The sequence below is a fragment of the Amyelois transitella genome, chromosome 14 (genome assembly GCF_032362555.1).
Source record: "Amyelois transitella isolate CPQ chromosome 14, ilAmyTran1.1, whole genome shotgun sequence".
Classification (NCBI taxonomy): Eukaryota; Metazoa; Arthropoda; class Insecta; order Lepidoptera; family Pyralidae; genus Amyelois; species Amyelois transitella.
The window spans coordinates 1947470-1962235 of NC_083517.1; the positions used below are offsets into that span (position 1 = coordinate 1947470).

General features: G+C 36.8%; 1 protein-coding gene across 1 annotated transcript in view; it reads right to left on the reverse strand.

The window, feature by feature from the left end:
- The window catches only part of LOC106130893 (protein bark beetle), a 40833-nt gene that overhangs the window by 9384 nt on the left and 16683 nt on the right, over positions 1 to 14766 (reverse strand). Inside the window, exons 2-6 of the mRNA XM_060947606.1 lie at positions 9325 to 9488; positions 2984 to 9180; positions 2339 to 2550; positions 1890 to 2025; positions 305 to 524 (exon numbers count right to left, since the gene is read on the reverse strand). Coding sequence (XP_060803589.1) covers positions 305 to 524; positions 1890 to 2025; positions 2339 to 2550; positions 2984 to 9180; positions 9325 to 9488 — 6929 coding nt within the window. The remainder of the gene's footprint in view (positions 1 to 304; positions 525 to 1889; positions 2026 to 2338; positions 2551 to 2983; positions 9181 to 9324; positions 9489 to 14766) is intronic.

Sequence of the window (14766 nt, forward strand, 5' to 3'; positions counted from 1 at the left end):
TAAAAATCACCAATACTCTGTTTCAATGGTTAAGCGGAATAGCACAAATATGTGAAGTTTGATCTAACCTACCGTCTGTCTTCTTACTTAAACATCAATTACTTTTCAAAATATAAGTAAAGTTTAAGAAGATCTACTGCAGCAGGTTATGAAATCCCGGTGCATTTAGTTATGACGCGTGAAGAAATTGTGGGTAGATTGAATTTCTTTACATTGAAGGAGAGTGGTGGATTCTCACACAATTTTGTAACCTTATGTGTATGTATAAATGATACCTACTTTATAAATTTTTGATTAAACTTACTTGTAGAATCCATTATGCGACGTCGTCTGATAGATCGGCAGCCGTACTTTATCGAACCCGGAAACTTCCAGGATCCTCATTCCCGTATTATCGTGGACGTAATTGTACGTGAAGTTTGAGACGACCTGTCGTAACACTATGACGTCCTGGTACATAGCTCGGTGGCGAGTGAAGTAATTCCGGTAGATTGTCACTTCTTGGTATGGTGAAGACTGACGGCCTGGTGGAAATTGATGTGATTAGTTTACAGAAGTCAATAAAACCTGAACTTAACCTTTTAAAAGCTTCTTGATAAAATAAACATACAAAATTAATTTTGAAGGAAATATTGTTTACATCCGACCTTGGAGTTGACATCGACTCTTCAACAGTATACGAAATTATTAAAGTTTTACTGTAAACCAGTATTAATCAAGTTCTAAATGACAACGTTGAAACAATATTCTGGCAGGATCGCCATGTAAGGGGGCAGTGAGTGAAACTACTGGTCGGTTCGATGTTCTTTTTATAAGTCTTTTAATTCAAACAAATGCAGTTTCTATACGTTTAAACGAACGCTACATGGAACGGAAAAAATAAAATTAAAAAAAAACCAATGTGAATCGGATAGGAAAGCCGCTAAATATGAATACTACTCTGTCAAGAAAGTAGCGGGAAAAGATCAATAATACACAAACTGTTTGTTATTCATCCAAATTTATTTTATCACCTTCAAAATATGCTCCTTTAGAAACGATACACTTACGCCAACGAATAATCCAATCATCAAAACATTTTTTAAACGCTGTTTCCGGAATTGAGGTCAGTTCTCGCCGCGAATTCTCTTTTATGTCTTCTACCGATTGAAAACGGGTGCCACGAAGTGGTAATTTGAGTTTAGGAAAAAGAAAAAAGTCAGCTGGAGCCATATCTGGTGAATATGGTGGTTGCTCGATGGTATTTGTTGAGTGTTTGGTTAAAAATTCGTTCACAATGATGGCCTTGTGCGAAGGTGCATTATCATGGTGCAAAATCAAAGAATTTTCTTTCCACAAATCTGGCCTTTTTCGTCGGATTTGCTCTCTTAAACGCCGCATAACACTCAAATAATATTCCTTATTTACCGTTTGACCTTCCGGCAAGAATTCCGAGTGCACAACACCGCGATAGTCAAAGAAAACAGTCAACATGACTTTGACTTTTGAACGACTTTGGCGTGGTTTTTTCCATCAAATCTCGACCGCTTTTGAACGCTTTGTACCACTCATATGTAAGCACGAGTTTTTGATAAAGTCGATTCACCGTAAGCCTTCTGTAACATTTTCAGTGACTCCGAACACGATATTCCATTGGCAATGCAAAATTTAAGACAAACTCTTTGTTCGATGTTTTTATCCATTATGAAATTAGCAATACACACTAGATATGATATAACTAAAAATAGCACTGTATTTAATGTAAACAATAGATGCAACTCAAACTCCGCGCCAAAATGGAAAACAGTTGTGCCAATCTAACAACAACAAAAAAAACAAAAATTTGAATTTGGAACCATAAATAAATAATCCATTCCCGATACTTTTCTGACTGAATGTATATCTATTACCTTCCACTCTAAGACAAGGAAGATCATGGTTCCCGTAGAACAGGTTGTTGTGAATAAAGCCTCTGAGCGAAGTCGCGGAACCGCGCGAGTCTGCGCGCACCAGCAAACCACCTACGTTGTTGCGGACCAAATTATTCTGGAGGACAGAAAAATTAAATAGAATAAATTAGTAAATTACGAAAAATTCAATTTGAAAATAACGATTAATTAAGAATATTGTAATATTTTCTAACGTGTTTATCGTTTCGCCGTGGTAACAAGATCAAGAGAGTAGTTGAAAAACTGGTATTCTACTTTGAGAAATAAGGTTGTTTTATAATGCCTAGATTTTATCACGAACACCATTCGCCTATAGATGCGCTAATGATTTTTACCTCGGGATATATCTTATTTTTAAACTGTACTGAGAGTGAAGCAGTTAGCTTAGTATATAAAGATTATTCGCTCACCCTAAAGACCAGGGTCTGCGTGTTCTGTACATCAACCCTGACAGCAGCCTGGCATGTAGTAAAGTTCCCGTACAGCTTGAGGCAGTTGTCATTAAACTCATTCCTGATGATGGCCACCAAAGGGTTAACTTCCCCCACAGACTGGTAGGTTATGGCCCCGTCCCGGTTCTTACGGAACTCGCTGTTGGAGATATTGTGCTGGACGTCACGGTCTAGAAAGAAGAACAGGTCAATCGTTGACTATAGAAAGAATTATCGAATTTAGTAATGTATAAATTCTGTCTGATAACTCAATATTACACACACACACACACACATGGTCACGTCTATATCCCTTGCGGGGTAGACAGAGCCAAAAGTCTTGAAGAGACTGGTAGGCCACGTTCAGCTGTTTGGCTTTATGATAGAATTGAGATTCAAATAGTGACAGGTTGCTAGCCCATCGCATAAAAAAGAATCCCAAGTTTGTAAGCCTAACCCTTAGTCGCCTTTTACGACATCCATGGGAAAGAGATGGAGCGGTCCTATTCTTTTTTGTATTGGTGCCGGGAACCACACGGCACCTCAATATTCTTCTAGTAATAATTGCAAAAGATGACTGAGTAAAATTCTCTGCCTGAATACAGTTGAATATAGTTGACTTACTAAATCCAATAGCAGATATCGGCAGCGTGACGACCTCAGCTATGAACCCGTGGACCGAAGCGGCTCCGTTCGCAAACAGCTTGACGCTCAGGCTAGCGCTGCGGGTCTTAAACAAGTTCTTCTCTTCAGGAGACCCATTCTCTAAGTACCCGATCATTGGAGCAGTAATATTGTAGATATCACCATCATACAAACTCAAAGAATCTCGCTTCCCATAATTATTTGTATGATTAAACAGATTAAACTGAAGCAATCGAAAACCGAACGGTTTGACACTATATCTGCTCTTGAAAATCTTCACGCAATTAACTGGATTGTTGTCGTATTTATAATACAATAGCACTCGTTCTTCGACGACCACCATCTTGCTACTATCGCAAATGTCTATCAGCGAAAACATGTGGTATGGGAGATTGAGATCTTTGAGTGGAGTAAAACTGGATTCATCCGATTCCCTGCCTTCGCCGTTAAGTGATATGGCACTTATTCCTTCACCTAATACGTCATTCACAGTGTTAAATCTTATATCCAGCGAATCTGTTGGTGACACGATATTAATTCCGTGATAAGCACATTTCGTTATATTAACATTTCGAATTATAGGATTTTTGGTTATACTCTGAATGGCTGGTGATTTCTCGTTATGCAGAATACCGGCACCGTATAATTGTACATGGATCAACGAACTTTCTTGTTTCTTCATTGTTTCATGTGTATGATGGTCGTGTATTCGGTGCTCGTATAGGGAATATTCAAATTCGGGATTGGCAAACCTAATACCTCCCCAATATTGCAAATTGTCTTCTAAGTTTCTTGTGCCGCAGTGAATGAATACAAAATCAGAGTCCCATTTGCACTCGTGTATATGGCCGTAAAGTTGTCCATTGAGTCTGATAGGACAATCCTCGTATCGTTCTTCGGTTCCGACACATTGCAATGGTTCTGGCCACGACCAAATCCGGGACAAGGAATTGCTGTGATATTCAATCCGACGGTCGTAAGCAAAAAATACGTTAATCGGATCAAAACCTAATTCACGGCAGACTACCTGCGCATTCCTCTCGGTAAAGCGATTGTCACACATGGGCACCCACTGTAACGTCGTTCTGTTATAGTATTCCAGGAAGCCCTCATTAATTTTTTCAGACATATTATCATTTATAGAACAATTCCTTCCTGTGCACAGTCTAATAGAATCTTGTACTAGTAGGTTTTCCAACTGTCTGCGTTCCTTGTGGTGTCGGTAACGCCTGGTATCTCTTTTTTCTATTCTATTGTTTTCGATATTATTTGAAGGAGTGATCGGTCTCATAACAATCGGCATTTGAGCATGACCATTAGCTTGAAGTGTGCCCATTACAAGTATACCAACGTTAGGGCCAAATTCTAACGTAACACCTGGGTTAATTGTAAGTATAGCTTCAGGCATTACAGTTATATCAGCTTTTACTATATAGGGTGCAATACGGGCTTCCAGAGTGACATTTGAAGATAACCGCCCACCTAGCATGTCAACATCTAAAGGCGTCTCCGGAGTAAACACAGCAGATACGCTTGAATCAAAACGATCTTCAAGCAAATATGGCAAGAAGTTGGCAATCGCATGGTTGTTCCAATCATCGAAATCAAATATCTGCTTTTTAATTTCTTTCTCTTCATTACTTCCCCACCAATTTTCGGTTACAGATAGAACATTATTAATTTTAGCAGTCTTGATTCCAGCCAGAAGAGTATATTGTAGATCATTTTCACCGAACAAATTTCTTCTGACCTCCACTTTCTGAATACCCATAAAACCTACCACATACGTTGGATCAATGTTTCTCATCAAAGCACCACGGCTCCTTATACCTAATTGTTGGTTAAATTTCAATTGATTGTGTAAAAAGTTAGCTCTGATAATTCCCATGATTTCACTTTGACTGTCCATGAAAAACTGTACCATAAAATTTCCCTTATTTCGTTCAATTAAATTGTATTCAATTCTCATTTTCTTTTCCATTCCTCTGATGGCCAAAAGACCTGTTTTGCAATTATTATCAGTAAATATGTTTTTGGTAATATTTACTTCTGCAAAATGACCATCTATTACCGTCGCAAAGTTCATGTTGCCTCGCCAAGTGTTATTGTGCATGTAAACTGAGTGAGTGAAATTTTCATTGTACTGCCATACATAGGGTAATGAAATATCAAATCCTCCATACTTATTTCTTTCTATTGTATTATCTTGTAAAATGTAATGATATAAATTATTAGAACTTCTCAAATCTCTCGCAAAATGATATATGCCTCTTCCATTATCCGTTATCAAACTACTATTTATCATTATAGTTATTTCAGTTATGTTGCTTTCATGAATATCCCAGAACGGCGTGTTGATATAAACGGCTTCTTCTTTGTTATGTGCAATTTCACAATTAAATATTTTTATACTTTCATTAGCTTTTCGCAAAAAGTGATCACCCAATTCATTCAAATATCGATTATAGTAGAGAGCTTTGACGCCTTTGGTATTACCCTTTATTTTCGAATTCACGATTTGCAATGTTGGTACGGGACCTTTGACAATTCTGTTACGTAGGTTCTGTACTGGTGCTATAATAGTACTTACGACTAATACCACACCACCTAAAGCGGCATCGCCACTCTCATATGTAAGCACAACTCCGAAACTACTACTGGTAGTGGGAAACGTCGATAAATCTCGATCAAGACACCATTTTGTACTGGCTTCATTAATGTTTTGTGAATCATAAATGCAGATGCTCTCCGTAGAAAAATTATGGATTGGATTTAGCAATTGGAGCCCTAAGACGTAGCCTGGATTACAGTTAATATTGTACGTTTTGACTATATTTTCGCCGTAATGTTTACTGAATACCAGGTGCCTCGTTTCGCCATTCATTAGTGTTATATCGGTCTCATACTTTGGTAATGTTATAAGATGATAATTGGACTCATCCAAATTGAAGTTAGGCTCTAAGTTAAACCAACCTGATATTTCTCTTTGTTGCAAACCAGTTAAGTGGGGATTGTGTGATATGCCAGCAATTTGGTTGTTTTCTATAGTTGAGCCATATATTTTTAGACCCAATTGTTTGAAACTTATACCACTACCTCTGTTGTTACTAAATTCAGAATTTTTAACAGTGTTCACTGCATCAGCACCGTATATATCTGAGTAAAGGACACCCAGTCCATCATGATAGTTGTTCGCTATTCTTACACTTTCGAGGCCGTGGCGAGCAAAATCAATCTGAAGCGCAGGTTTAAAAGTATTAGAAGAATAATCAAGGAGACCTGCTTTTTCTATAGTGACATATTGAAGATCAGTCCTTTCTGATATTACACTGAATCTAACGCCAGCCCAGCTTGTTTCATAGCATCTTATACCAACGTCGTTTTCATGAGTACACGAATTTTCAAAGTTTTCCGTGGTCTCAGCTTTACATTTCGTAATATCATTATCGAATTCTGTGCACTCAACATTTGACAAGATTATATCCTCAGTCATACCAGCAGACGGTATTTCATTGGGCTCTAAATACCAGTCATTAGGGTTTAGAGCTAAACCGAGTTGGTTGCAAACTAAAGCCGCGTTAATCATGTTCCATCTATAGTTACAAATAGTTCCCCATTTATCATCCATTCTTACTTGTAATCTACCTTCGTGTGGGGTTCTTCCACCTAAAAGCCTAATCGGAACAACAGGCTCGCTATAGGTTTGAGTCGTTAGTTCCAAATACACATCACTTTCATAAACGCTATCATTAGTCATAATAATTTCCTCTTTTAATGTGAAAGTAATATCATTTGGACGTATTCCTCTCGCTTCTAACTTTCCTCCTACCATCATTCCGATTGCAGGCGGAAATTTTAAAGTAACCCCCGGCTGAATGATAAGTTTTCCGCCAGGTCGGATATTTATATCTTTATCGACGTTGTATTCACCTTTTCTAAGTATTTCAATACCTTCCACTTCTCCACCGATCACAAAAGTTCCTGGCAAATTAAACTGAGGAACATATAAGGAATTAGTGTTCATTTGTGTCGTGCCAGGATTGCTGCTATGTAATAAATAAGGCATGTATTCAATTTTAGCTAAATTGTATCTGTCTTTACGATGAAACAGCCTATCGTATACTTTTGCTTCTTCACTAAATCCAAGCCAATTATGAGTGCAGTTAAGAGTTTTGCTCTGATCTTCAACATGGGATCCTATCTCATACTGTGCTTCTGGATTATGAATGATATTTCTAAACACATCTATATTACTGGAAGCCAATACGATGGCAGCGGCTACCCTACTTCTCGGAATCAATCTAGATGCAATACCTTCTAATGGTTCAAAAGCTTCTCTTATTTTATTGTCTTTCAAATAATTCCTAGTAAATAATATATACTGATGGTCACTGTAAGGCGATAATCCGAGATTAACTACGTACGGGCCTTTGTTGCCAAAAAAGTAATTATGTTGTATATTGAATCGAGCAGGAAGAATTTCAAATTCCTCTAGATATTTTCCTTCAATTCTATTCAATATGACTATAGCACCATAACTGCCGTGTTCAAAATAATTGTATTCAATTCTACCTATCACATTTAAAGCTGGTTGAATTTTTATGGGTACTCGATTGTTCAGGTAGAAACGATTATGCCCTATTTGCAAATTGAGTAACTTCTTTGGATTATTAAATCTCCAACATGTTGATATGTCTATAGTACTTTCCATGCTACTATTGAACCAATTTCCAGTTATGTTCAACCAACTGTCACCACAAAAATTTCCATGTAAAATACCCACATCAAGGTTCTTGAAGATTTCTGAGTATTCAATTACTGTCGTTTGGTTGATTGGAACATATTCGGTCTCTCTTGTATTGTTTATCCAAACTGCAATACCATATCCCTGATTAGAACTTAGTATACTTCTGGAGATATTTCGATTACCACCTGTTACCGTGATGTTTATTCCGTCGCCTTGATTGAAAGAAATTCTGCTTTCGGTAACATTTACGTCTCCCGCCCCACTAACAACATGTAGACCAGCAACATGATTGTTGTTAGATATTGCGGTTCTATGAATATGAACCTGAGATCTTAAATTTTCAATGGCTACACCTCTTCCGTTGTTGTCAGATATAATCGTATCGGTGACATTCAAGTCATAAGTTTTGGAAACCCCTGAAGTCAGTCTAAGGAAGCCAACAATATCAGTTCTTGTGTCGGCTCTGAACCGCACAACCATATGATTCCTCGTAGATGTGACGCTCTGTGGTCTCGTGTGATTTCGTATATCAAAGTGTAATAACAGTTTACCGTCGCTATTTCCATCATAAACAAATATTTCCCCAGTGTTATTGCGATTCGTCGTGATCTTTATAAAGCTAAGTGTAAGAACATGATCAGTTCTAGTGTAAAATTTTTGGCTACAATTTTTTTCCATATTCGAATACTGCGACTGTTTTATAGACATTTGTATTGGAAATGTTTGACTGTGAGTAGATGCTAAAGTGCACAAGTCAAAAACCTCACTGCGGTCAAATTTTTCGTCGATGTTCATTTCGTGCACCACATATTTAACACCGTCACCTCCGTTGTCGTGAATTAAACAGTTTTCTATACTAACCATTCCGTAAGTTGAGTTCACATAGACACCATACCCTCTATTGTTTTGTATCGTGCAGTTGTTGATAACTATAGGAGCATTAGGTGACGTCACGTTAATAGCATTGAAGGCGGAGTTTGTAATTTCAATATCTTTCATTACAGGTGGAACTCCAATAACATCTATAGCACTCGTTGCATTATTATCTCTACCTAGGCCTGCATTTTTTATTATAACATGTTCTAGTTTAGATTTCGAGGTAGGAACGAATAAGGTATTCCCTGCGGTGAGAATTCGATCGTAAGCAGCGTTTTCGAATCGTATGCCCCTCCAGTGCCGCCCAGAGTTTCCAGTTTCATGATGTGGCAAGCATTGTATACCGAGGTCAGGATGGTAGTCACAGACTCCTGAACCGAGTTCACGGGATGCCCAGTTGCACTCTAACAAATTGTATTCAGTGCCTTTACACTTTGGTTCTTCATACAGAAGGCGTGCTCTTCGACCTGGTTGTCTATCCATCCAATTGTAGAAAGAACCTCCCATGAAACCCAGCTGCCTACATGCTGTTTCCATGTCGTTAACTGTCCAACTGGAATTTGAAAAAAGTACTAATTCAAAACGAGTATATATCCACATTTTATAGTTTTTAACAATAAGAAACTGCCTACAAGAATTTCATTCAGGTTTTTTTATTTTACGTAATGAATGCAATAGCTAGTAAATATAAACTTACTTCCTAGAGTTGGTGCAGACTGATCTCCACTTATTCTTGTGCAGCAGCTGTACCCGTCCCGCCAAGATCGAAGGTCCATCCACCAGGCGAATACCAGGAGTAGAACTGCTCAGTCGCACTGGCTCCTCTGTACTGGTGAATGATACCACACTGTCCGGCTGACCCTGGAAATAAGAGAAGATTGTTTTTATTAACAATACTTTGATATTGATCCAAGGGCACCCCGCAGGCTCGTCTCCAGAGAAGTGAGGGTGTAACGGAGTTTAATTTATTGCCAATCGATCTTTTACAAATAATGTTTACCTAACCTACTCGTAAGATTAAAATTATTCCTTAATGTTAATATTTTTCTTTAGAGAAGGTGTAAGGTGGCTAATGCAAACTTAATTATAAGTTCTTTATGTACCTAACTATAAAGAAGACCAAAAGCTAAATCGAAGAGGATTTTACTTTTAGCGAATAGGGGTCGGACTGATTAGGGGTCGGAGTCGAAGCGTGAAGATTCAGGTTGCAACTAATAACATTTCAATCATTCTGATATCTCATTTCAAGATAAGTGAAAATTTTACACCGGCAGTCCTCGATCTCTTCAACTCAAGGGAAACCGCACTAACTAGTAACTGCATGTGACCTATTGAATACCTATTGAAATAGCATTCGATTTCTTACGCGCTTACAATTCTATTGTTGTTCATTTCGCAAGAACTGTAACAATTTGCAGCGAGAGTTGACCAAGCACCAGGGGAGCGGGCTAGAATAATGGACGGACGTGAAAACATACCGGGACTATTGCACTTACAGTTTAGCACGCCCATTATTACGTGCCAAGGCTAAGGAGATTGTGGTTGAGTAATTAAAAAATGTGTTTACAAAAACAAAGGATGGTCGATTTGTGGTAACTTCGGACATCTTGAGCTCAGCCTATCTTTGCCGTAGCCTTAACACTGTTCTCTCTCGTCATCCTTCTGAGCGTCATCGTAGAAATTTGGTTATTTAGATCTCAGCGAGACTGACATTTTTTATGTAATAAAAGAGAACATTAACTGATTGATTTGATATGTAGGTTCTGTTAGGTCTAGGCGTAGGTTTCAAGATAGAAAATTTTAAAACGGAAGTTATTGTTTCACGTGGGTTAACTTCTAGCTAGTTAACAATAACAAAAAATATACATCATTCTCTTAGGACGTAGGCGAATAAAAATAATTTATAAAAATCACGTTAAGCATGACATCATACACCAACCGGTCAAAACCGACATTCGCTCTGCACTTTAAAGTCACATATCACACGTCCATATATTTTTACGGTATTATGCACGCGTGGCTGCGCCCTTGCACTTGGTGCAACGCTCTTCCTGTGCATTATAGCATACCCCTCATTGATGTCACGATCTGATGCCTGCCCGACACCGTTAATAATCGTTGGAATTTAAAATTTATAGCTTTGGCATACACGTGGACGTCTGTCGAGGATTACGTCTCACTAGAAATTGAAGAAATATAATTTATTTGGCTTTTAGGAGTGTGTTGATTGGAAAGGCTAAGTTTTTTTATTTGGGATTCTCCTTTTCAGATAAAGATTTCAATTATCTTGATAGGCCACGTTTAAGCTGTTTGATTCAATGATAGAATTTGTAGTTTATAAGCCTGTCCCTTAAACGCCTTTTACGACATCCACGAGAGAGATGGCACAGTCCTATTCTTTTATTCTATTGGTGCCGGGAACCACAAGGCACCTGCACACGACAAAGTAACTATAACAATCCGTAAAGGGCAGTGAACATTGATTTTTGTCTTCACAAGCTACATTTTACACGTTTTCAAATGCCCAACGTTATGGTCCACACTTCCTGCGCACGCGGCGCACGTTGATACGTGATGATACCCGTATGGAATGTTAAATACCTTCGAAGACAAGGCATAGGTGTCATGGGTAAATCTGAAAGTATAATGGCTGTGTGACGAATATTTTATTGTTGTATTGTCATGTGGTCACCTTAAAATGGCGGGAATGTCGCTCCCTTAGGAGATTGTGTATATTAGAAAATGTTAACTGTGCAGTTTTCGCTTAGAGTATTCGCTTGATTATAAATAAATGAGTTTACAGCAGAAAAAATGGGACCGCTCATTCTCTTCTAGGAATTATAGACATGTGTCGTATGATAGGAAAATGCTAAAGTATTTAGTCAGTTAATGTGGTTAATGTGACCTGGAAGAGATTGCATTTGCCTTTGTACCATCTCTGTCTCTTTCGTTTTGTTATTGTATGTTTTAATCTTATGGTGCAATAAAGTGTTTTATCTATCTCAAGAAAAAAAAAGTACCTATTAAAAAGTTAAGTTAATGAAGATTCATAGAAATTGCAAGGAGTACGATCTCAATTACGTATACATTTATCAATGTACATACCGTAAGATAAACGTAAATCCTGTGCGGTAGTACTTACATAGGTCAAAAAATTCAAAATCTTACATAAAAGTAATTAAAATTTCAAATTAATTTAAGTACAATTATTTTTTGGGTAAGGTTTATCTGCTACCAACTGTACTTACAAACGTCTTTTGCCCCCACGAACTTGCTCCAATTTCCTGGGGCACTGCATAAGGTTGCAATTTGGTAGGTCGGGTAGTTTACGCGCTGCTGACCACATAACAAACAGATGGTTAGCAGACGGTGTAATTATTCAGCGCAATTTTATAAACTAAGAAAAAAGCTGTAATGTATTACGATTATTACGAAATCATTTTGCATTTGAGAATATGTAAAAATAGACAACACGTCACTTAGACAACTATCACTCTTCTTTGCCACATAAGGAGTTAAATTTAAAAAAAAATAATAATAATTTCCCTTGATTGACACAAACACACATAATTATCCCAACTTCATTCTTAACAGTTTAGACAAAGTAAATAATCATAAGTTAAAAGCCACATTTAGGTGGATGGCTTGAAATACATTAATAGTGACTTTTTAGCATGTATTTATAAAGAAAGATTTTTTTTTATTGGTGCCGTGTGGTTCCCGGCACCAATACAAAAAAGAATAGGACCACTCCGTCTCTTTCCCATGGATGTCGTAAAAGGCGACTAAGGGATAGGCTTACAAACTTGGGATTCTTTTTTAGGCGTTGGGTTAGCAACCTGTCACTATTAAAATCTCAATTCTATCATTAAGCCAAATAGCTGAACGTGAACATTCAGTATTTTCAAGTCTGTTGGCTCTGTCTACCCCGCAAGGGATATAGACGTGACCATATGTATGCATTTATAAAGAAACACTGCGGTTAGACAGGTAGCTTATTATTTGGATTTCTGTAATAGTTACCTTGTAACTACGGAAGTTAAATTTAACCGTATACTAAAACCGTCGCGGATATGAAATTCGAGCTATTGTTTTAAGTTATGAATTGAAATTTCACAGCGTCCCTGGTCACGGCATAGTTTTCGGACAATGATCGTACAATGAACTTTTTTTTGTAAGCTGAATCCTGTGACTTTAGGTTTGCATACTGAAGACCGAGTACTCACTAATTTATTCAGATTTAAGTGGACTTTATATATCTCTCTATCATTAAATATGCTAAAAATCTCCAACATTAAAATTTATATAAATGTTGGTTTCGGATGCTTCCTCTCTTGCTAGGACACAAAGTGACTCACTAGTTTGATCTCCGACTCCAATTGGCTTCATTAAAAAAAACCTATTCATAGTGAAAAAATATCTTTCACTTGATGTCGCAATAAAATATAGCTGAAAATAAGTTTTATATTTCTTTAATACCTTCCCCTTAGCTTACTTAGCCTTATAAACAACACGTGAAAACAGGAATGATCCCAAAGAAAACACAATAACTCGATAATAAAATTACATTCATTCCTGTTTTTAATGTAGATAATGTGCATTCGTCCACGATTTAGATTTAAGAGATCTATATTTGTAAATTGACGTCCGGTGAAAATGCTGCAGTGAAGTTTGTTCCGCCGCTTCTTCTACACTTGCGCTTTGGAAGCGGTTATAGTTATAATTAGATTTATGTGATGTGACGTCAATAAGTGATACCTTGTATCCAATTTTGAAAAAAAACTGTTTTATCCTACTAGTTAATGTACGAGTATATTATTGTACATATATAGTAAATGTACCTAATAAGTAGTAACTAGGTATATATCCACCTAGTTAAAGTTAGTGGAATTCCTTCCGTAGAAGATGTAATTCATATCAGCGATATAATTATCTAATCTAGCCGTAGTTGTGTTTGAGGAATTGGTTGTACACAAATTTATTCTATAAATATTTAAAAAATACATTACCTACTCAATTAATAGCTGAAATTTATAGTGTGTCATACACAGTGAAAATTGTCTGTGTGTTGCACTGTGTACTTTTCGAATGTATAAGTAATATTACTGCAGTCATCCTATATACTCTTTGAAAACTAACAAATTAAAGGTATTATTTATCATGATCTATATACATAAATAGAAAAATCTCAAATATTTAATTAAAAGTTGAAGGTGGATCTATTCACGATGCATTAGCCGTCGTGTGGAGGGACACTCTGGCGATTTTCAATTACTATAATATTTTCTTTCTGTCGTAAAAAAGATTTATTTTTCAATATTTTCGCAAAAGAAGAAGTTCAACGTTAAATATGTTTTATTTAAAGAAAATTTACGTTAGTCAAGCTGCATGAAAAACCCTTCGTCCACTTCGGTAACTAAATTATGTAACTGGTTAAAAAACAAAAGAAGAATTCTATATTATTGTATCTATATTATAATATGCAGTGATACCAAAATGGACGAATTGCGACTTGATCTCTACTTTTAATACCTAAGAAAGGAAGTATTTAGAGAGAAATAAAATGGAAAATCCAAATAAAAGGGAAGAATGTTACGCTAACAAACCTATTTCTTTTATAATAATGAGACACTGTTACATAGTTTTATTGATCGTTAGTTCACGATATCACGACCTTATGCGAACGCAGCGTCGTGATCGTGCCTAACCTCCAGTTAACTATTGTACAAGACGACTAAGGTTGTTAACCCCGAACCAAATTTGATGTAGTTTGAGAAATGTAATTACTAGACTTTTCGCTCCAAAAAGAACACTATCCTATGTTACTTCGAAAGATTAAGTCTAGTATAATATAACTCTAAGTGAAATTACACCAATGTAGAGAAGGTTTTTTTATTTTGGAAATAAATATATATTTTTTGTTTTTATAATACTAGCGGCCCAACATGATACATACGTACCTACAGACATAATGTACCTCTTCATTGGCGAAAGAATTATCATGCTCAGTATAGTATTTGCGAAGATTAGCCGCTACAAACAAACAAAGTTACAAACTTTATTAAGTAGAAGATTAGCTTCCTTATGTCTGTGAAAAAAAAATCGCCGTCACACTATCCAGAAATGGGAGAACTTGACA